A 23,314-nucleotide genomic window follows, 5' to 3' on the forward strand; every position below is an offset into this window, starting at 1 on the left:
GCTGACGAGAGCCTTGAGAGGTTGCAGACCTCAAAATCTGCGGCAGTCTTTGAGCGCAGCTGTGCATCAACCTCCGCCTTTTCGTCCTAGGACAACAGTGAAGGGGCGGTTCCTTTCGGTACTACTCCTCTTTGGGTAGGACGAGAGGAGCTGTCAGTCAAAGGGGCCAACGAAAAAGTACCTGTGGTGGTCGGGTGCTCAGGCAGCTGCTTCTTTGCCTTCAGGCGCTGCCGCAGCCGCTCCAAAACAATAATGAGGCCATGTTCTATGCTCCGCCGTTTGGGGGCAGACTGTCTCTGCATCTCGAACAATGGCGAGCTATTACTTCGGATGCTTGGGTTCTGGATACCATAGCCCACGGCTACTGTTTGTCTCCTAAAGCGGCCTCCCGACAATCCACCAGGGAATCTCTCTTTGAAGCTTCCAGATCCGCTCCTTGTGCAGGAAATCCTGACCCTGCCGGAGAAAGGTGCTATAGAACTGGTGCCTGTAGCGGAAAGGAACAAGGGATGGTATTCCCCATATTTTTTGATTCCAATGGACGACAGGGGATTGACACCCATCTTGGAGTTGCGTTGGTTGAACAAACTTCTCGGGAAGTATATGTTCAAGATGGTCACTCTTTCTCAAGTCCTCCAGGCCCTTCGTCTCCAGGATTGGTTGGTGTCTCTGGACCTACAGGATGCTTACTTTCATGTGCCGATTCATCCAAAGCACAAAGTGCCTGAGGTTTGCGGCTGGCAGCTCACACTTTCAGTGTCGGGTCTTGCCATTCAGATTGACCTCCACTAAGCTAATGGTGGTGGCAACATCTCAGGCGAGGGGGATTCACGTCTACCCCTACCTGGACGACTGGCCGATCCGAGCATGTTCTCCCAAGCAAGCTCTGCATCATCAGTCTCACTTGCTGCTCCCTCCACAAGCTGGGCTTCTCCCTCAATTTCAAGAAGTCACATCTGACACCTTCCCAACAGCTCCAGTACATCGGGGCTATGTTAGACACATCCTTGAAAGTGCTCACCTCCCGTTGTGCAGATGGTGGACAAGTTTCAACATGCCCAGCATCTCCCGGCTTTCCAATTCTTAAGGTTGCTCGGCCTCATGGCATCCTGCATTTTTCTGGTGTCAGAGGCCAGGCTGAGGATGATTTCCCTACAATGGGTCTTCAGGATGCAGTGGTCCCAATTCTCAGGCAAGATGTTGGATCACGTTTAGATTCCACTCTCGGTCTCCCGAGATCTTCTGTGATGGGCCAACGAGGGGAACCTGATGAAGGGGGAGCCGTTTTGGCAACCGTGGCCGGAGGTGACTGTACTGACTGACGCTTCCCTCACAGGATGGGGAGCTCATGCCGACGATTTGACTGCCAGCGGCCGTTGGTCTCTGTCGGAGTCCAAACTCTGCATCAATCTGTTAGAGCTGAGAGCCATCAGGCTAGCCCTGAAGGCTTTTCTGCCATCTGTGCGGGGGAACACCGTCCTGATCATGACGGACAACACAGTGGGCATGTATTACCTCTACAAAAATGGGGGGTGGGAGGGAGAGTCACTCCTGTTGTGCAGAGAGGCAATGCAGCTCTGCTTCTGGGCAATCCAGGATGGAATTTCACTCTCGGCTGTTCATCTGGCCAGAGTGGACATTGCGGTGGCGGACGCACTGAGCAGGCAGAGCGCGATCTCTTTACTAGTCAGAGTTGGCTCAGGGAGTAATTCCTTCTGGAGATCTTCGCCCTTTGGGAAACCCCACAGGTGGATCTCTTCACCACCAGTACCAACCGGAAGTGCGAGAGATTCAGCTCAAGGGAATTTCCTCCGAGCGGAGCCTTAGGAGACGCGTTCGTAGTAAATTGGTCATTCCCACTTCTGTGCGTGTTTCCACTGGTCCCCGTCATTCCTCAAGTGTTAAGGAGGTTACAGAGGTTCGCGGCATTGGGCCAGGAGAGCGTGGTACCCGGACCTTTTTAGAAAAGTCCATCTGCCCTCCACGCTGTCTTCCCTACCGAGAGGATCTGCTCTCTCGTGCAAGTGGGGGGCGGGGGTCGTATCTGGTTTTCCATCCAGAGGTCAAGACTCTCAACCTTCACGCTTGGTAGCTGAAAGGTTGAGGTATAAGGATTGGGACCTCCCGGATGACGTGATGAAGGTGTTGCCTTCAGGCCAGGCGGCCGGCAACCAAATCCCTGTACCGTTGGCGTAAGTTTTGCGACTGGCGCAGAGGACAACATTTTGATGCTTTTCAGTGTTCCATTCCTGTGGCCCTGCCTTTCTTGCTTTCTTTGGCCCACAGGGGCCTTCAAGTAGGTACCATTAAGGGTTATCTGACGGCGCTGTCAATCTTCAAGTGCTCGTCTGAAGAATGTTCTTACTTTGATTCCCTTGATTTCCCAATTTCTTAAAGGGCTCACTAATGTGTTCCCGACGTCCCCGTTCCAGGTGCCTGTTTGGGATCTGAATTTGGTCCTGAAATTCCTGATGGTTGCTCCATTTGAACCGTTGCACTCTTGTCCTTTGAGACTATTGTCTTTCAAGACGGTGTTCTTGGTTGCGGTTACTTCCGCTCGCAGTGTGAGTGAATTGCAGGCACTTTCATCTAAACCACCCTTTACTGTGTTCCACAAGGAAAGGGTTATACTGAGGATACATCCTTCATTTCTGCCCAAGGTAGTGTCGGAATTCCATTTTAGCCATAAAGTGGTTCTTCCTTCTTTCTATCCTCCTCCTCAACCTGGTAAGGAAGAGGAGCGCCTCCATAGGTTGGACCCTAGGAGAGCTCTGAGCTTTTATATTTCTAGGATGTCCAGGGTCAGAGTGGACGATCAACTCTTTGTGGGTTATGCTGGACACCGATTGGGCCAGGCTGTTACCAAACAGACCTTGTCCAGGTGGATTATCCTCACCATTACTGAATGTCACCGATTGGCAGACAAGGACCCTCCTGATGGGTTACAAGCTCATTCTGCTAGGGGCGTGGCTACTTCCACAGCCCTGCAGCAGGGAGTTCCTATTAGGAATATTTGTGATGCAGCCACATGGGCTTCTATCCACACCTTTGTTAAACATTACTCCCTGGATACACTCCATGGTCCAAATATGGCCTTTGGTAAGGCGGTCCTTTATTCTGCCATATGATTGGGTACTCTAAATTCTTTTCCCCTCCTCCATTTTCTGGTACTGCTTTAGGAGTCTTTCAAAGATGTGGAATACGTTGGATGACACGATCCATTCGAAGAACAAATTACTTACCAACTGGTAATTTTCTTTTGACGATGTTCCTCCAACGTATTCCACATCGCCCTCCCAACCTGCCCCTCTGGAGAATTTCCAATGCTATTGCAGCTTACGTTTCCGCAAGGCTATGTGTAGTGAAGCAGGCAGTGGATATGTGCATGTCACACGTTATTGAGGAAAAAACATAAACTGAGGCTACGGGGCTGTGCATCTTATTTACAACATCCGTTGACGTTGCTCTCGACGGAGGCCTTCGAGGGACATCAACCCGATGCAAGCGACGCAGGACGCCCTCTGCCGAAAAAGTTTCCGAAGTACACAGCTTTGGACATTACATGTAAAAGATGTGGAATACGTTGGAGGAACATCCAATTGAAAGAACGTTACCAGTTGGTAAGTAACTTGTTCTTCAACTGCAGTGTGTACTCTTCTGGTCAGCTGAGCCTGCAACAATGGGCACTTTCATTCTGCCTCATGGCTGCTGCCTTTGTTCTTCCTCCAGCCGCTGGAGTGCCTCAGCATCCTCAAGCACTACTGCTGCAGTGATTGGCCAATTCTCCATCAAAGGGCCAATTGGTGAACCGGCAGGCATTAGCTGGCCCTCCCCAAATCCCACACAAAGTCCCCTGTCTGAGCCTGATTCCACCCACCACCCCCAACCTCTCCCCTCTTCGTCCCCACAGCACATCATTGTGAACGCTCCTGACAGCTCACCTAATTCGATTTCTTGTGACTTTACATCTGCAGTCACATTTGTGTTTGTTTTTCTAGTGTGCCTGTGCTAAAAATGGAATTCGAGGGGACTGGGTCCTCCAACGTATACCATATCTATGACAGTAATCACCACAGCTGTGCTGCTTCGGAAAATCTTTCTGCGTCGATGACGTCGATACGCTGTCCTCGAGGGCCTCCGTCGTGCCGACGTCACCGGATGTTAGAAGTAGGACGCACGACGCCCATAGCCTCAGTTCCGCAAACGTGTTCGCTTCAGAGATCTCGGCGCGCCTCGATTCTACTGAATCCTGTTCTTTCAGTTCTTCGAACCTGTTTCTTCATTGAATATTGTATGATGTCTTCGGCGGGCCGGGTTTAAGAAGTGTCGGGTGTGCGGGTCCAAGATGTCGCTGACGGACACACACAATGCTTGCCTCTATTGCCTCGGGGAGGACCATGATATGGATGACTGTGTCGACTGCCAATCGCTCACATGGAAGGCCTTGCGGGAGCGTAAGTAGAAGCTGTCGGTGGGTAAGGTGGCCAAGCCCCGGAAGTCACGTTCCACTGGTCTTTCGACGGATGATTCGAGGGGCGACTCTCTGCATCGTCATAGTGAGTCCGGGGGTTCTCGGTCTGGGAGGCAGTCCCGCCATTCCTCTGCCTCTTCGAGGCACTCCAGAAAGCACTGTCACAGGTCGCCTTCCTCGTCCGAGGACTCCGCCCGTCGGCGGGTTGCTTGTCCCAACAAGCATTCCACTCCTGAGGAATGGGATTCCTTCCGAAAGGAGATGTTGGCGATTTTTCAATCGCAGGGCTCTGGTCCGTCCACGCCGTCTGAGGACGCCGGCCGTGGCCATGCTACAGACACCGCTCGTCCGCCTTCGGGCTCGAGCAGTCGTCGCGACCACCGGGCGCCATCGAGGTCCTGGTCGGACAAGGATGGTCGCTCTAGGCATGCCCATTCCAGGTCCCGGTCTTCGACGCCCTTGAGACCGCGAGAACCTGTGAAGTCTTCAAAGAAGACATCGCCGGTGGCGGCGGCGCCAAGGTCTTCGACGGACTCTCTCGAGGCTCTGCCTCAGAGGAAGTTGTCGACGCCATTGGTGCCCAGGCTGTCGAGAGACACGCTCGGGGCTCCGCCCTTGAGGCCTGTGTCGACGCTGTCGGCGCTGCGCTCTATGTCGACGCCTTTCGAGGCGCCTTTGTCGTGGGTACCCCGTGGCACGTTGTAACCCCCCAGAAAGGCTCTGGCCAAGGCTAAAAATGTCTTTGTTCCTTTTTCTGTATTTGCTTTCCAGCCACTGGATTATATTTCTGAGGTGGATGAGGGGTCTGAGGAAAGTGATGTTCCTGCAGAGGTTTCTGATGGCCTCCTTTCTGGTCATAGCCAACTTGAGGACCTGCGCCAGTCGTTGCACGATGCCAGTGGGCTGGACACCTCCCCGGAGGTGGAGTTTGGTAGGCCTGAGCCTGGCACGCATGCCGACGACTCTTACTGGCGCCTGATGGCGAGGGTCACGGATTACCTGGGGTGGTCTGCCCCCCCCTGGGGATTTTCAGCAGGATGATCTGACTGATATCCTCGACCAATGTCCACCAACTGACCCGGTACTGCCATTCCATATGGCCTTGCAGAGAAGGGTGGCTGCGACTTGGACTTCTCCGGAGAGTCTCCCAGCAGTGAGCAAGTGGCGACCCCTACTACTTGACCACGCACCCCACTCCGGAGAGTTTGGTGGTGCAGGCGGCTACGGCCCCCGCAAAGCAGGCGTCGTACCCTACCATCCCTCCTGATAGGGACGACAAACGTTTTGACGGCAGGGCGAAGGTGTTTTCTTCTGTGGGTATGATGCTTCAGGCTGCCAACTCAGTTTGTGCCTTGTCTCGCTTCACGCTCACTCTGTGGAACTGTGTCTCCTTAGCGGCTGATCATATTCCCGAGGGGGAGGAACGGGATGGTTTTCTTGCTATCATGCAGGATGGCAAGGACGCCATGTGTGAGTCCGTTCAGTCGGGTCTGGACATGGTTGATTGCATCAGCGGGTCCATGGCGGCGAGCACCGTAATACGCAGGTTTGCATGGTTGCGGAAGTCAGGGTTTGCTCCTGATGTGCAAGCTCTGCTCCTCAACATGCCCTTTGATAGTGAACATCTTTTTGGCAGCAAGGCTGACGAGAGCCTGGAGAGGTTGCAGACCTCCAAAGCTGCAGCGAAGTCATTGACTGCTGCAGTTCACCAACCTCTGCCTTTTCGTCCTAGGGGACAACAATGGAGGGGAGGTTACTTTTGTTCTCCAGCATGGGGTCTGGCATGGATTCACATGCTCATGAATATTCCCCGTCGTCAGGCTGGGAATCCTCGGTAAAGAAAAAACCAGTATCAGTTTCGTTTCTGATCTGTCTTTCGTAGTAATAACCAATCACTGATCTCTGCGTCATACTGACCACAGCCAATGACTGCCCTCTACCTAAGCCCCGCCTCTGGCAGCCATCTTCAGATTTTTACCGCACGTTCATGTGTTGGGATCCTCGTGCTATTGCTCTCGAGCGTTAGTGCTATTTTTTCACGTTTTTTCTCAAAAACTTCGTTTTTTCGGTCAAAAGAGCCTCAAGCTCCACCGACTCTCCATCCGATCAACGGGGACCCGTGTCGGATTCGTCTGCGCCCCTCAAGGGTGAAGATTTCGTCGAGCTACGCTTTTGGAGGACTCCAGAAGCTTCCCAGGCCCGGACATGGCCCAGGAGAAGGGAAGCTCGACGCCCGGAAAGCTGTTCAGGATCTGTCCTGGATGCCAGCTGCAGAACGTCTTTAAGGAGGACGAACACTCCTTTTGTCTCTACTGCTTACATGAGGACAAGACGCACGTGGAGAAGGACTGTGCGTTTTGCGTCAATATGTCGGAGCGGACCATGAAGGACCGCCATCAACGTCTCGCCAACTGGCTGGAAGGGAAGAGCCCGTCAGGCGAGAAGAAGAGGAAGAAATCCGAGCGGTCTTCTAAGACCTTTGAGGACGCGACGGGGGTCCAACACAAGGCCAAGCACCGCGAGTCCGCTGGCACCGGGAGCGCCGAACGGTCGGGCTCTACGGGCGCCAGGCAGGGCGCACCCTCCCCGGCACCATCAACCACGAGCCAACGCTCTGGGTCGGGTAAGAGGAAAGGCGAGCACCCGGCGAAGCTCCTGGAGAGGCCCCGGTCGAGCTCGAAGGCCCCATCGGAGGGGGAGCGAGGCAGTGTCCCCCCCCCCCCCCCTCAAGGATAAGGCGGTGAGCGCACCTAAGGTGGTGAAGGCCTTAATCCATCCGGCCAAGCCCTCTATCGATACTGTCGCGGCGGCCCTGGCTCAGCCTGTGGAGGCTACACCAGTGGTGGCGACCTCGGGGCTCAGAGTCTCCCTGCCACCGCAGAGGGCGTCCTCTTTTGTGCCCATCGATAGGACCCCCGTGAAATCCCCGGCGGGGAAGAAAAAGGGGGGGCAGGGCGTCGTCGTAGATTCGGCCTCAACCTCGGAGGAAGAGCTGATCGAGGTCTTAAGCCACGGCCTTGGCGTGGAAGAAGACCGGCCCGTCGGGATGAGTCCCGACGCAGGTGACGACGACATCGTCGAGGGTGCCGACGGGGCCCCTGATCGCCCGTCGGATTCCCCTCTGCCAGCGCCGCAAGACAACTCGGCGGCCATTTTGTTGGCTATACAGTCCTTATGCTCAGAGATAAGGACAAGACTACCGTTGCCGACGGAGGAACCTCTCCCGTCGGGGGATCCTGAACCGGGACCTTCTGGTGTTCCCCCCTCCCAAGAAAAGGATTCACCCTCCACCTCCTTTTCAGCCGTCGCGCCCCGTCCAGCCCTCCTCCCCGTCCACCCGAGGGGATGATACGGGGACTGACACGGCAGCGACGGGTACGGACGACGAGGTATACGACGAGGATCTACCGTCGTCACCTCCCACCAGGGCTTCTCCGCCCGACGAGATTGGATCGTTCCACTCCATGATCGCCAGGGCATCCGAGCTTTTCCAACTCTGCCCTGAGGAGAAGAAAAAGGAAGGATTCCTTTATCAACGGCGCGAGGCCAAGAGGAAGACGGTCCTCGCGGTGCCTCTACTGGACGACATTTGGGATGAGGGCCTCGCCCTCCTCAAGAACCCTTCCACGACGCCAGCTAGAAGAGACCGGTACGAGAAGAAGTACCGGGTCCCGGACGCGGCCCCCCTGTGCCTCCGGGCGCAGCCTACCCCGGACTCCGTCATCTCCGCGGCGGCCAGGAAGAAAGCGGGGGGGGGGGTGCGGCCTCCACATCGACTTCCCCACCGGACGGCGAGGGAAAGAAATTGGACGCTATGGGACGCAGGGTCATCTCGTCGGCAGCGACGACGATTAAAGCGGCCAAGGCCTTGGCTATCGTGGCCCGCTACGACAGGGAGCTATGGTACAAACTGGCTCCCCTGCTGGACTTCCTACCGGACGACAAGAGGGCGGATGCCCTGGAGATCCTACAGGAAGGTGAGGTGGCGTCGGACCACGCCATCACTATTGCGACGGACATCGCCGACACTGGTTTCCGCCAGTTGGGCAACGGCGTGTGCCTTAGGCGGCGTGGATGGCTCAAGGCTACGGACTTCCGTCAAGATGTACAGACCAGAGTCCTGGACATGCCGTTCGATGGGAACAACCTGTTTGGGAAAACAGTGGACGATTCCCTTCAGGCCATTAAAGCGGACACTGAGACGGCCCGGGCCCTTGGGGTTCTGCAGCAACGACGGACGCCCTTTCGGAGCAGCGGAGGCAAGGGCGCCTCCAAAGGTTCCGGCGGCGGTTTCTACACCTACCGTCAAGCGGCCCGCTCGTCGTCTCAGGAGGCCTACAGAGGACGAGGCAAGTCTGGCGGACCCCGCCGTCGTCGCCAAGGAGGTTAAGGCGGCAAAGCCTCGTCGAAACAGGATTGAACCGGCCGTGGGGTCGGGCCCCCACCGAAGCACCCCGGTGGGAGGCCGGCTGGCGAGCTTCGTCAGCGTGTGGGAGTCCATCTCCACCGACCGTTGGGTGCTGGACGCCTTAGCCCGGGGCCACGCGCTCGAGTTTCAAAGAAGGTGCCCGCGCGTCCCCCCCGTGGCCAGGAAAGAGCTTCACGTCCCTCAGCTTCTCCTGGAGGTAAAGGCGATGCTCAGGAAGGGCGCCATCGAACTCGTCCCAAAGAGGCTTCGGGGCTCCGGAGTTTACTCGAGATACTTCCTCGTGAAGAAGAAGACGGGAGGATGGCGCCCCATCCTAGACCTGCGACGTCTGAACAAGTTCATCAAGGCACAGAAGTTCCGGATGGTCACCCTCCAGCACGTCCTGGGGCAGCTGGAGGAAGGAGACTTCCTGTCGTCGTTGGATTTGGAGGATGCCTACTTCCATATTCCCATCCTAAAGGGGCACCGAAAATTCCTCAAGTTTGTGGTCCAAGGGCGTCACTACCAGTTCAAAGCCCTCCCCTTCGGACTACGGTCGGCACCCAGGGTATTCACCAAGTGCCTTGCACCGGTGGCGGCGCAGCTGCGCCGCGAGGGGATCCACGTCTACCCCTACCTGGACGACTGGCTCATCCGAGCCAAGACGAGGGAGCTCGCCGTGGAGCACACGGCAAGGACCGTCCAACTTCTCACGGACCTGGGATTCTCCGTGAACTACGCCAAGTCCCACCTGGTACCCGCGCAAAACGCACTGTTTCTGGGAGCGAAGCTCGACACAGTGTCCCTTCTGGCCTCCCCGTCGGAGGAAAGGACCAGGTCCATCCTGGGCAAGGTACAGCGGATGTTGGTTTCCGACGCGGCCAAGGTGAGGTCCATCAAGTCCCTCCTCGGAATGATGTCTTCTTGCATCTACCTCATTCCCATGTGCAGGCTCCGGATGCGCCCGTTGCAGGAGTTCCTGGACGCGCTTTGGATCCAAACGACGGGCGGCTTCGAGGAGAGGATCACACTCGACGAGAGTTTCCGCCGAGCGGTCTGGTGGTGGGGCAAACGCGCGCGTCTGACGGCGGGCATGGACTTCCAGACCCCAGACCACCAGGAGACAGTGACCACGGATGCCTCCCTGGAAGGGTGGGGAGCGCACACCGAAAACCTGCACGCGAGAGGCCTTTGGCTCCCGACGGAGAAGTCCCTCCATATCAACGTCCTGGAGCTCCGTGCAGTGTTGTGGGCCCTCAGGTCCTTCCTTCCGTCCCTCAAGGGCAAGGTGGTGAGGATCTTCACCGACGACACCACCACCATGTTTTACATCAGGAAACAGGGCGGAACCAGGTCCCCAGCACTGTCCAAGGAGGCGCAGGACCTGTGGCATTGGGCCGTCGCCCAAAGGATGTTTCTGGTGCCGTTTCATCTGGCAGGGATAAAAAACACCATCGCCGACTCACTCAGCAGGGAGCTGCGCTCGTGCCACGAGTGGGAACTACGGCAGGATCTAGTGGATCGCCTCTTCCGACGGTGGGGCACACCCCAGATCGACCTGTTCGCGACGGCGACGAATTCCAAGTGTCGGAGGTTCGCCAGCAGGTTTCCCCAGGCGAGGAGCATGGGCGATGCTTTCTCGTTCCCCTGGGAGGGCCTGTTCCTCTACGCGTTCCCTCCTTTGCCACTGCTAATCGGGCTCATCAACCAGCTCAAGAGGTCACGGTGCAGGATGATCCTCGTCGCACCTGCGTGGCCGAGGCAGATATGGTTCCCGGACCTTCTGGACTTGTCAGCGTCCCCGCCAATCAAGCTGCCGGTGGACGCGGATCTACTCTCCAGGGAAGGAGGCGCCATCCTCCACCACGACCCGAAATCGCTGAACTTGCAGGCCTGGCTCCTGCAGCGCTAGAGTTTGGAGGATACGACATACCGGCCGACTGCAGAGAGGTTCTTGCAAAGGCCAGGGCGTCCTCGACTCTTAAATGCTACGGACACAAATGGAAGAGGTTCTCTGTCTGGTGCCACGCACAGAAGATTAACCCTCTACGGATTACGGCTCCCCAGGTACTGCCGTACCTGCTGACGCTGGCCAAAGCTGGACTGGCACACGCGTCCATCAAGATTCATCTTGCTGCGATCTCCCGATACACCAGAACCACGGGCCGGACGTCCTTGTGGTCTCATCGTCTGGTGAAAGAGTTCATGAAGGGACTGTTCAGATCGTTCCCGCCGGTGAAGGCTCCGGCCCCGGCGTGGGAGCTCAACGTGGTGCTGACCAAGCTCATGGGACCTCCGTTCGAGCCTCTGCACTCGGCTCCGTTGAAATTTCTGTCGTAGAAAACAGCGTTTCTTGTGGCCATCACCTCCGCACGACGAGTGGGAGAGATCCAGGCCCTTTCCTGCAAGGCCCCATACATGACTTTTCACGACACGAGGGTAGTGCTCAGGACGCACCCCTCCTTCATGCCCAATTACCGTCGGACTTCCATCTCAACGAACCCTTGGTGTTGCCTGTGTTCTTCCCGTCGCCTTCGTCGCCGGCTGAGAGGACTTTGCACTCGCTGGATGTGGCTAGAGCGCTGAAGTTCTACGTAGACCGCACGAAGTGTTTTCGGAAGACGTCACAACTCTTTGTGAACTTTGGACCTGTCAATCAGGGGAAGGCTCTCTCGAAGGCTTCCATTTCCAGATGGCTCTCCGGCTGTATCATGTACTGTCACCGGTTGGCAAACCGACCGCTGCCTGGCCGTCCGAGAGCCCATTCCACCAGAGCGATCGCAGCTACCACGGCGTTCCTATCTGGTGTGCCCCTGCTGGACATATGCAGGGCTGCTACGTGGAGGTCGACGCACACCTTCATGAAATTCTACTGCGTCGACCGGGATTCCAGGGAGAAGTCCAGGGTCGGCCAAGCAGTGCTGCGCAACCTGTTCGCCTGAGGTGAGCCTGGTGAGGAGGTAAGATGCTTAATGTTGAGTTTGATGTAATGCTTAATGTTGAGCCTTTGCCACCTCCCGTGGTTGTGCATGTGTGTACTGCTATGTATTCTTTATTCATGAGCATGTGAATCCATGCCAGACCCCATGCTGGAGAAGGAACAAGTTACTTACCTGTAACTGTTGTTCTCCAGCATGGGTCTGGCATGGATTCACATGCGAACCCTCCCGCCTACCCCTCTGCGGCTCTTCACTAGGTCATACTGCCACTTCACGTGCTTCCAAATCTGAAGATGGCTGCCAGAGGCGGGGCTTAGGTAGAGGGCAGTCATTGGCTGTGGTCAGTATGACGCAGAGATCAGTGATTGGTTATTACTACGAAAGACAGATCAGAAACAAAACTGATACTGGTTTTTTCTTTACCGAGGATTCCCAGCCTGACGACGGGGAATATTCATGAGCATGTGAATCCATGCCAGACCCATGCTGGAGAACAACAGTTACAGGTAAGTAACTTGTTCCATATTACTCTTCCTTTAGTAAATCGAGAGGAGCTGCTAGTCAAAGGGGCCACCGTAGGAGTGCCAGAGGTGTAAAACGGGGTACTCGAGGTGCCAAGGCCACTCGGGCAGTTGCCTCTTTGCCCTCATACACTGCTGCAGCCGCTTCAGCTCAGTCATGAGGCCATGTCCCATGGTTCGCCGGTTGGGGTAAGGCTGGCGCAGCATCTTGTAGAGTGGCGTGCCATTATTTCAGATGTGTGGGTTCTGGAGATCATAGCCCACGGCTACTGTCTTCCTTTCCGGCAGAGGCCTCACGACAATCCACCAGGGAATCTCTCTTTGAAGAGTCCGGATCCGCTCCTTGCGCAGGAAATTCAATCCCTGCTGGAGAAAGGCTCCATAGAACTGGTGCCTGTAGCGGAGAGGAACAAGGGATGGTATTCCCCTTATTTTTTGATTTAGAAGAAAGACGGGGGATTGAGACCCATCATGGACTTGCGCGGTTTGAACAAACTCCTCAGGAAGGACAAGTTCAAGATGGTTACTCTTTCTCAAGTCCTCCAGGCCCTTCAACTTCAGGACTGGTTGGTGTCTCTCGACCTCGGATGCTTATTTTCATGTGCCGATCCATCCGAAGCACAAGAAATACCTGAGGTTCGCGGTTGGCGACTCGCACTTTCAGTTTCGGGTCCTGCCGTTCGGATTGACCTCCGCCCCGAGGGTCTTCACCATGCTCATGGGAGCAGTGCTCGACACATCCCTGGGGCAGTGTTTCCCTCCCCAGGTGAAGGCTCTTCACATTCAGCAGATGGTGCACAAGTTTCAACTTGCCCAGACACTCCCGGCGTTGGAGTTCTTGAGGTTGCTCGGCCTCATGGCATCCTTCATTCTTATGGTGCCAGAGGCCAGGTTGTGGATGAACTCTCTGCAATGGGCCTTCAAGCTCCAGTGGTCACAGTCCTCCGGCAGGATGTCGGACCCCGTTCAGGTGCCACCCTCGGTCGCCAAGGACCTTCTGTGGCGGGCCGTCAAAGGCAATCTGATGATGGGGGCTCCATTTTGGCTGCCCTGGACGGAGGTGACGACCGTGACGGACGCATCCCTCACGGGATGGGGAGCTCATGCCAACGAGTTGACAGTCAGCGGTCGTTGGTCTCCGTCGGAGTCCAGACTCCATATCAATCTGTTGGAGCTGCGGGCCGTCAGGCTTGCCCTGAAGGCTTTTCTGCCGACTGTGCGAGGGTAGAATGTCCTGATTCTGATGGACAACACAGTGGCCATGCACTACCTCAACAAAAGGGGGGGGGGCAGGGTCACTTCCTCTGTGCAGGGAGGCAATGCAGCTTGGGTTCTGGGCCATCCAGCAGGAGGTTTCGATCTCGGCATTTCATCTGGCCGGAGACGAAAACGAGACGGCGGATGCTTTGAGCAGGCAGAGCGCGATCTCTCACGAGTGGGAGCTGGCTCAAGAGATTCTCCTGGTGATCTTTGCCCTTTGGGGGACCCCTCAAGTGGATCTCTTCGCCTCCAGTGTCAACCGGAAGTGCAAAAGGTTCTGCTTGCGGGAATTTCCTCCAAAAGGAGCTTCAGGAGACGCGTTCGTGGTGGAGTGGTCCTTCCCACTGCTATACGCGTTTCCTCCAGTCCCCGTCATCCCGCAAGTGCTGCGGAGTCTACGGAGGTTCGCTTCCCAGATGATCTTCATTGCTCCGACATGGGCCTGGAGGACGTGGTACCCGGACCTTCTCGACTTGTCCATCTGCCCTCCACGTCGTGTTCCCTACCGAGACGATCTGCTCTCACGGGAGGTGGGTCAGGTTCTCCATCCAGAGGTCAGGTCCCTCAACCTTCACGCTTGGCTTCTGAAAGGTTGAGGTACAAGGATTGGGACCTCCCTGAAGACGTGATGGAGGTGTTGCTTTCGGCCAGATGGCCGGCGACTAAGTCCCTGTGCCGTTGGAGAAAGTTCTGCGACTGGTGCAGGTCTCAGAATGTGGATCCTTTTTCATGTGACATTCCTGTGGTTCTGTCTTTTTTGCTTTCGTGCAAGTGGGTACTGTTAAAGGTTACCTGGTGGCGATGTCTATATTTAAGCGCTCGTCTGAGGAGTGTTGCTATTTCAAAATTCCTTTAATTTCTCAGTTTCTCAAAGGACTCCCTAATGTGTTTCCGCCGTCACCTTTCCAGGTGCCTGGTTGGGATTTGAACCTTGTTCTGAAATTCCTTATGGGTGCTCCGTTTGAGCCTTTACATTCTTGTCCTTTGAGACCGTTAACACTTAAACCTGTATTTTTAGTTGCGGTCACTTCCGCTCGCTGAGTGAGTTGCAGGCACATTCTGTTAAGCCACCCTTCACAGTGTTTCATAAGGACAGGGTTGTCAGAGTTCGTCCTTCCTTTCTTCCGAAGGTGGTGTCGGAATTTAACTTAAGCCAGAAGGTTGTTCTTCCGGCATTTTATCCTCCTCCACATCCTGGTAAGGAAGAGGAGAGGCTCCATATGTTGGATCCTAGGAGAGCTTTAAGTTTCTAAATTTCACGCATGTCCCGGGTCAGAGTGGACGATCAGCTCTTTATTGGTTACGCTGGAAGGCTTTTGGGACAAGCTGTGACTAAGCAGACTTTGTCTAGATGGATTATCTTGGCAATTTCTGAATGTTACCGCCTGGCGGGTAAGGACCCTCCGGTAGGCTTACGGGCCCAATCTACTTAGGGGTATGGCTGCCTCTACTGCCCTGCAGAGGGATGTTCCTATTCGTAACATCTGTGAAGCAGCCACATGGGCTTCGGTCCATACTTTTGTACGGCACTACTCCCTAGATTCTATCCATGGGCAGGATCTGGCCTTTGGCAAGGCGGTCCTTTACTCTGCATTTTGATTGGGCATTCTTTCTAAATTTCTATATTCTAAATTCTTTTTCCCTCCTCCATACGTTGGTACTGCTTTGGGAGTCTGTCATAGATATGGAATACGTCGGAGGACCCAATTCCCTCGAAGAACAAGTTACTCTTACCTGGTAACGTTCTCTCGATGGGATGGTCCGATGACGTATTCCATATCGCTCCCTCCCTCCCTGCCTGCCCCGCTACAGAATTTCTTATGCGATTGTGGCTTACGTTTCCGCAAGGCTTTCTGTGGTCATACTGGCAGTGGTTTGGTGCCACACGTTCTGGGGGAAAAAAATAAAACTGAGGCTACGGGCATCGTGCGTCCTACTTATAACATCCGGTGATGTCGGCTCGACGGAGGCCCTCGAGGACGGTGTATCGACGCAGGACGCAGACGCCGAAAGATTTTCCGAAGCAGCACAGCTGTGGTGATTACTGTCATAGATATGGAATACGTCGTCGGACCATCCCATTGAAAGAACATTAGCAGGTAAGAGATTAACTTGTTCTTTAGGTGCCTCTACATCTGCAGCCACTGTTAGGCAAGATTGTGTGCAGTACCCTTTGGGAGACTACAGCAACCTTGACCTCCCAGCAATAGGAACCCTATCTTTGGTATAAGTCTGTACTACACAGGTTGGTAGTGTGGCTGAGCAGCCAGGCTCATCTCGAGAGGGGTCAATGTGAGCTGTAGGGATTTTACACAGAGATTCGCAGTGACAAGTATTTAAATAAACTCTTACACTCAAGGTTTCTTGATTAAACAATTATTAATTTAACAGTCCGTTCAATAAGCCTCCTTCAGAAGGGAGAAATATAAAAGCAATACACAAATACACTTCAAAATACACACTCTTAGTTTCTCTAAGTCAGCAAGTACCTATTTGGGATGGCACACAGGAGCTTCCTACACCCTGAGGTGACTTAAATAATTAGGTCACTGTGGACATTAATATATCACTGGTACATTAAGATCAATACTGAGTTGGTGTCAAAGGAAAGGGTTTGGGAATCCAACAAAGGTTACACAAATGTTCTGAAGCAGGTAAGTACTTTTTTAATCCCCAATGCAAAGTAAATTAACCCTTTCATGGAGAAAAGGTAAAGCGCAAAGTCAGAGGTAAGAAGAGCCTTTCAGTGAGCCAGGCCAGCAAATGTTAATTGAGCAAAAGTCTAGGTGAACTGAAGCACTTCTTGCAGGTAAGTAAAAGTCTTGCCCAATGTTTTAGAAATCTTTGTAGAAATAAAGAATCACGGTAGGGCTACACGCTGGGAGGCTTGTGAACGGCAAAGCTGCAGGCAACTCTGCAAAAGTAACCAAGACCGTTCTCAACTGAGAACAAGCAAGGCTACACAACAAAAAGTTAAGTCCCCTTAGTTTAACAGTACTTTTGGTTAGAAGACATGGTTCCATCTGGCTTCTGTTCCTGTGTAGGTCTGCAGCTCCTGCTGTTCCTGTGCCTCAGTCGTGGGGACAAGATGGAGGACGTCTGGGGACTCCTGCACTACAATGGTAAAGTCAGCAGCAGGAATGGACAAACTTTGCAGTTTCAGCTTCTCGCATCTCTAGCAAATGGCAACACTGCTGTTCTCGGATCCCACTTTAGACTTTCCTCGCATCTGGGGTCCAGCACTCTGTTGAGGTGGCTCAGGCTTGGTCAGTCCTGCTTCTTGGGAGTCCGGAGGATCCTCCTGGAGCTCGGGTCTGACTTAAAGACACTCGATTCTGGTGTTCCTCTCCCTGGCACTTCGGTTCCTGAAGCAGGACAGAAAGTACAGCCAGCTCTGAGAGGATTTCCAGAGGAGCTCGTCTTGGGGTCGATTGGTCCCACCAACCCAAGGGCAGAAATGGTCATATGCAGGACTTCTCTAGTCGAGGCAAATTCGGAGCTTCAGCACAGCAGCAGGGCTTCACCGGGCAAACCAACAGTCTAGGAGTTGCAGCAGGCGCCCCTTCCAAGTTCTTCTTCGGATTCCTTCATCCAGTGGGTGACTCTGCATTTCAAGAAAAAAGCTTTGCCTTTTATGCAGGTTTCTCCCATTCATTCCCAGCCCAGCTGTCACTCACGCAGCAGGGTGGCTGTCCTCCAGCCAATCACCCTTGGGTGCATTCCTGTAACCAAGGAGACTAAGCACAGGGAGTTTTGGGCACCTCCCTCACTTCCTGCCCCTGCCAGACATACTGGAGTCAAGGCGAGCTTCACTTGTGAATACCGCCATAGACAAAACAAAGGGACCAAACCTGGTTTGGCGTGCAGAGTAAATCTCAAGAAGGACCGTTCCAACAAGAAATGGCAAAAAAAGACTGGAGCCATTTTGACACAATGGTCACCCATGGGTGTCTTACTGCAGCTGCAATTGCAGCCTGCGGTAAAAACACACAATGGTAGTAAAATGTAAACCACTGCCACCATCCATTAATTGGAGAAAGGGTAACATAAAAATGTTACATGATGTGTAACATAAAAATGTTACAAAAATGTAAGTAAAGTCAATTTCAATAAACTGCTCTTGGAAACAGTAGCTTCATCAAGAGAAGGTATTTAAACCTTTGGGAAATCTAAGAGAAGGTGCTGTGTGTCACAATGTAAAGATGATGCCTATGGAGTTTGTCAGACTCCAAAGTCAAAAGAAACAGAGTCCAAATCACAGAAAAATACATGAGTGGGAAAAAGATCTCGCTCTCTCCGGGTTAGAAATTAAAAGTCCTAAAGTCCAGCAAAAAGAGCTGGGGGGTCTCTTGGGTAGGGCGAATTAGGAAAATTCTCAGAAATGCGCGAACAGCCATTTTCGTTTTTGTGTCTAGTGTGCCTCTCCCTGCCACCCCTCCTCTTCTACTTCATGTCTCATGCACTTATCATGATCTGAAACGCTGTCAGGCACGTATGTTTGTCTTTGCTCTGTTCGTCTTACTCTCTCCTTTCTTCATGTCTAGCGCTTGCATTATTGAAACAACCGTCTGGCACGTACAATAATTGTCATATATTGTAAACAGTTTGTATTCCTCCTAGTCGATTTTGTACCTCTAAATGCATAGTACTTGCCCATTCTGAATGTTCCAATGCCTATTAAGAATGTCAATTTTGCTTAACTACTCACCCTCCCTGAAACGCTTGTTAAGTGTATAGGCGCTATATAAATGGCCAATAAATAAATCCACCCCTAGATACCTTTTTTAATTGTTGCCCCTCATATGAGTTTGGATGAAGTTATTGTGGATTTATTTGTATGTCTGGTTGCTTTAATCCTTCATGTTTCTCTTTTTTTATACCTCCTTAGGAATCACCTGCAATACAGAAAGTTATTCATCATCGTTATATCAACAAAGTCTCCAATCTGGATGTGCGACAACTGCCTACCTTGCCGGAGGATTCCTCTCCCCCTTTGTCTCCATTTACGCTCTCTCCTACCAGTAGCAGTGAACCTAAATACCAAGAAACTGAAGTCAATCCAGAGATGGAGCCTAAACCTCATGTGCGTCTATCCCCATGTCCCCCATCCCCTGCTCCACCCTCTCCATCCATTGAGGAACTAAAGGAGCTTGTGAAGGTGAAACAGCGCTCACGTCCCTCGGAGGACAGCGAGGAAGCCCGCCCACGAGTCAAAAAGTGGAAGGGGCTGCGCTGGAAGCGGCTGCGTATTCTTATCACCATCCAGAAGGGTGGTGCAAAGAGAGACAGTGATAAAGAGATCTCTGAGTTTATTGAGAAGCTTGGCACCACACTGAGGCCAGAGACACTCCCAACAGACCTTAGGAAGTGTTGCTTCTGCCATGAGGAAGGCGATGGCGCAACAGATGGTCCTGCCCGACTTCTGAACTTAGATCTCGACCTCTGGGTGCACTTGAACTGTGCTTTGTGGTCCACAGAAGTTTACGAGACCCAGGGAGGTGCGCTCATCAATGTTGAGGTAGCATTGCACCGGGGACTACTCACAAAGTGCTCTGTGTGTCAGAAGACTGGCGCCACCAACAGTTGCAACCGCATCCGCTGCCCCAATGTCTACCATTTTGCCTGCGCCATCCGTGCTAAGTGTATGTTTTTCAAGGATAAGACCATGCTCTGCCCCATGCACAAGCTGAAAGGGCCATGTGATCTTGAGCTGAGCTCCTTCGCTGTCTTCCGCCGTGTCTACATTGAGAGAGACGAGGTCAACCAGATTGCCAGCATTATCCAGCGGGGTGAACGCATCCACATGTTCCGGGTTGGCGGGCTCATCTTCCATGCCATAGGCCAGCTGTTACCCCATCAGTTGGCAGATTTCCACAGCGTCACTGCGCTTTACCCAGTGGGGTATGAAGCAACGCGGATCTATTGGAGCATGCGATACAATAACCGCCGATGCTGCTACCGATGCTCCATCTGTGAGAGCAATGGCCAGCCAGAGTTCACAGTGCAGGTGATGGAGTACGGGCATGAAGATGTGGTGCTCTCTGATTCTTCGGCACAAGGTGAATATCCAAAGAAAAGGAGTTGGGGGACTTCTCTGGGCACTGTAAATGGAGGGCATGGGTTTAGGCTTGGTAAAGTGCAGTGGAAGAGCAGTAGAGTTCCCTGGCCAGGATGACTACCGAAGTGTCAACCTGCCATAGTCTGTCTGTTGCCCAAGTCAGTGCAGCAATAACCACTCTGCGCCAAAGGTGTTGCTGTCAGAAGAGATGTGGCATTGTATATGTTTTGTTCCTGAGTGGGGAACGAAAAGTGGGAAGTTGCCGATCACTGTTTTTCCAAGAGGTACTGGAGGTCCACCAGTGCAGGTGGCAGCTGTTGAAGTTGCTGAATATTCTTGACCTTGGTTTTTTGGGAAGGTAGCAGAGGGGGCTTGCTTTTGCTGCCTGTATACATTTCTGTAATTTGTTGATGGTGATGTTTTTGTCGCCATTTGTGGCTCGGTTCTTTTGAGCAGCTCTGTTTTTTCTTTTTTTTGCTCAGCTGTTTGGAATCAGATTGTGGAGCCTGTGGCAAGGATGAGGAGGGAGTTGGACATGCTGCGGTTGTTCCCAGAGTATCTTAAGGGAGAAGATCTCTTCGGACTCACATTGCATGCTGTGGTGCGCATTGCTGAGTCGGTAAGTAGTAATGAGATTGTGTAGCGCCCAAACCTTTATTATGGATTTGAGATGCAGGTCTCTGTTCAATGCTTTATGAGCCACTGTATTTTTCTCTGGTGGCTTCTTTATACATTATGGCTTACATCGGCTTTTTAAGAAGGTCATGAGACAGACCATCTAAATGCTCAATTCCACATGAATAGGGAGGACAGAGTGTCTGCTGGTATGCTTGGTAAGAGAGCATGAACATGTCTGGTTGAGGGTTCATTCAGTGATTCCTGATTATAGGCAGCGGGTATATTTGCTTACTGAGTTAACTGAATGAGAACCAGGCTTGTATTAAATCAGTGAACACAAAACTAGGCTCATGCTGCTTGATTAGCTAGCGCATAATCGGGGGCTGTTCTCCTTGATCAGAATGGAGTGCCCATTTATGTTCTCTGTGAATGAACAGTTCCCCCATCAAGCTCCCTTCTAAATGTTGTGATATCAGTCTTCATACCTCCACCCTAACAAAAGGTGACCTGCTCCTCTGGCTTTTTATTTGTTGCATGGGTTTCTTTTGTTTTTCTGAATAAAGTTAGGTTTTGTCTAACCCCTAACTTAGTTTCTGAATTGTTATACAAATAGTGCCATGTGTGACCCCCCCCTTTTTCAGTCTTAGATCCCCAAGTAATTTGGACAAGAAACACTAAAATGGTGAAAAAAGATGGTGGCCAGTTTGGTAAAATGAGCACCCTTAGGTGCCTTTATTGCAGCTGTGAACACAGCCGCGGTAAAAGTGCGCCAAATTAATAAAAGATATCACTGCCACCAGCTTTTGAAGGTAAGCTTGTCCCTCTAACAGAATTGTTAGTTTTAGTGTGGCAGGGGATACATTGTATCTCCCCAGCCCTCCACATAAGGTGGGGTGTGCTGGTTTCACCAAATAAAATGTAGAAGGGATTCAAATATCCTTTCTACCCTTGGGAACTGTAGTTCTCTCAAGGTTAGCCAGAGAAAGTTTAAAAGGGGAGCCCCTAGGGCAACCCATTAACAGGCACTTATTGCCAAAACTTTGTACGAGGATAACTTTAAAAAGGACACTATGGAGAGTCTAAAAATTGACAACCATAAAAAGAGTAAAAGATTCTGTGGTTGTGGGAAAAGGTTCCCACTCAGAGATATAAGGAAAAATATCCCACCAGTAAAGCAAACAGTTCTGGGGTTGACACAGGTCAGGACGATTTACCATTTCTATGAAAATTTAACCTAACCTGGTTGACTTGTCATCAGCTTCCAAGTTTGGAGTATTTAACAGAAACTACAGCACAACTTCTGCAATCTCTCCCTGCTTCTTACAGAAAGGGGCGGAAGGGCTGACTCACTATATAAAATGTAAAGGGGGATGAAAAACCCTCTCTATTACTTGGGAACTGTAGTTCACCCCAAGTACATGAAAGGGTAATTAACTGGGGAGTCCATAGTGGCAACATAGCCTAAGACCAACAGTTGTAGGCAACTAGCTTCAACCATACACTATGGAGAGACATAAATATGTTTGATGTGTTTTGTTGTTAACTGTAAAGCGCCTTGGATTAAGGCGCTATATAAAACAATAATAAATACAAATACAAATAAAAAGGTCACCCATAAAAAGAGTAAAATACTAGGTGAGAGAGGAAAAAGATTCACCTATGGACAAGATAAAATAATTACCTAGTCAAAGCGACAAGTTCTGGGGTTGACAAAGGTCAGGAAGATGAATCATAGATATGAAAATCTTACCTAACACTTGTGTCCTTATTGAAGGGCTGGGTCGCTCCCAGCCCACATTCTGAATATAAGGGTGTTGGGACAGTTTTTCTAAAGTTGATCTAAGGGCTTAATAAAACCATACATCTGAGGAAGTACATAAATCCACTTAGTATACGGCTGTACCACCTGAGAACATTAGGTAGCGTAGACGCCAGCCAGGCCTGTTTTAGGAGCGAGAGAGGGCTGCAGCTTGGTACAAAGAAATTGTAGCATACATATTGTCCAAAGAAACACTATGTATTGTAAAAATAAAGGGTTTATATAAATGCAAGTAGGCCAAGATAAATCTTGGGGATGCAATTACTATTACATCTCATGTAAACACAATTATAAAAACCAGCTCAATACGTATGGTTACAACCCAAAGTATAACCTTATTTAGATTACAATCGGCAGTCAAGGTGAGTCAAACCTACAACACATTCAGAATGGCAGTCAGCTATTCTGGGCGGTAGTGGGGCGAGGTAAAAACCAGGTTATATGTACTTTTAGAATACAATCAGTAATTCAACGGTAGTATACCTTGTCAGTCATGCAGTGACACTCAGTTACAGAAATCACTTAATAAATCAACTGTTACAAGTATACACCTTGTAACGCTTAATTCTTTGTAGAACATAGTTCAGAGCTAGTAAAGTAACTGATATACTTTCTGAATGGGCCTTAAGCTACTCAGTGAGATGTATGAACACTCAATAACTATTTTAGACTGCACTGAATTTCTAAGCAATTCAGGGAAAGCAAATCCCAATGTTACAAGTTGAGAAGAGCAGTAGCTGTACAAAGTAAGTGAATAGCCATATACTTTAATGGGGGTCTACAAGCAACTCAAAGACCAGTATTAACTGTTTTAGAAATGCACTAGGCAGATCAGGGAAAGCAAAACTCAATGGTATGCTTCAAGAATGACAGTCTGTTATTCAAGATAGGTAAACGCTATTGATAAGCTTTTACACTCATTCAGTTAAGAATAATAAAACAGTACCAATACTTATTACTTTTCAGAAGGGGGGTGGCAAAACCAGCCAAAGCAATTAATATAGCTTTTAAGGGGGGCAGCATGCAAGTCAAAGGTAAGTATAAAACGTATATGGACACTTTGTAGCATACTCGATTACAGAGATATAGTTACCACAATATTTTCTTTAGCAAGTAAGTACGTATATACTTGTTATACTTTTCAGGACAGAATCCTCATCTTATAAAGTCCTTCCCTACTCTATACCATGAGTTTTCTCGGAGGCAGAAGAGGGACTCTA

The 23,314-nt window shown here is 51.6% G+C and overlaps 1 protein-coding gene across 3 annotated transcripts in view; it reads left to right on the forward strand.

The window, feature by feature from the left end:
• The window catches only part of KMT2D (lysine methyltransferase 2D), a 2,224,302-nt gene that overhangs the window by 1,968,942 nt on the left and 232,046 nt on the right, over positions 1 to 23,314 (forward strand). For all 3 annotated transcript variants that reach the window (XM_069653836.1, XM_069653837.1, XM_069653838.1), the window contains 2 exons: positions 18,488 to 19,658; positions 20,140 to 20,276. In XM_069653836.1, coding sequence (XP_069509937.1) covers positions 18,488 to 19,658; positions 20,140 to 20,276 — 1,308 coding nt within the window. The remainder of the gene's footprint in view (positions 1 to 18,487; positions 19,659 to 20,139; positions 20,277 to 23,314) is intronic.

This window comes from Ambystoma mexicanum, chromosome 3q (genome assembly GCF_040938575.1).
Source record: "Ambystoma mexicanum isolate Mex_15411 chromosome 3q, UKY_AmexF1_1, whole genome shotgun sequence".
Classification (NCBI taxonomy): domain Eukaryota; kingdom Metazoa; phylum Chordata; class Amphibia; order Caudata; family Ambystomatidae; genus Ambystoma; species Ambystoma mexicanum.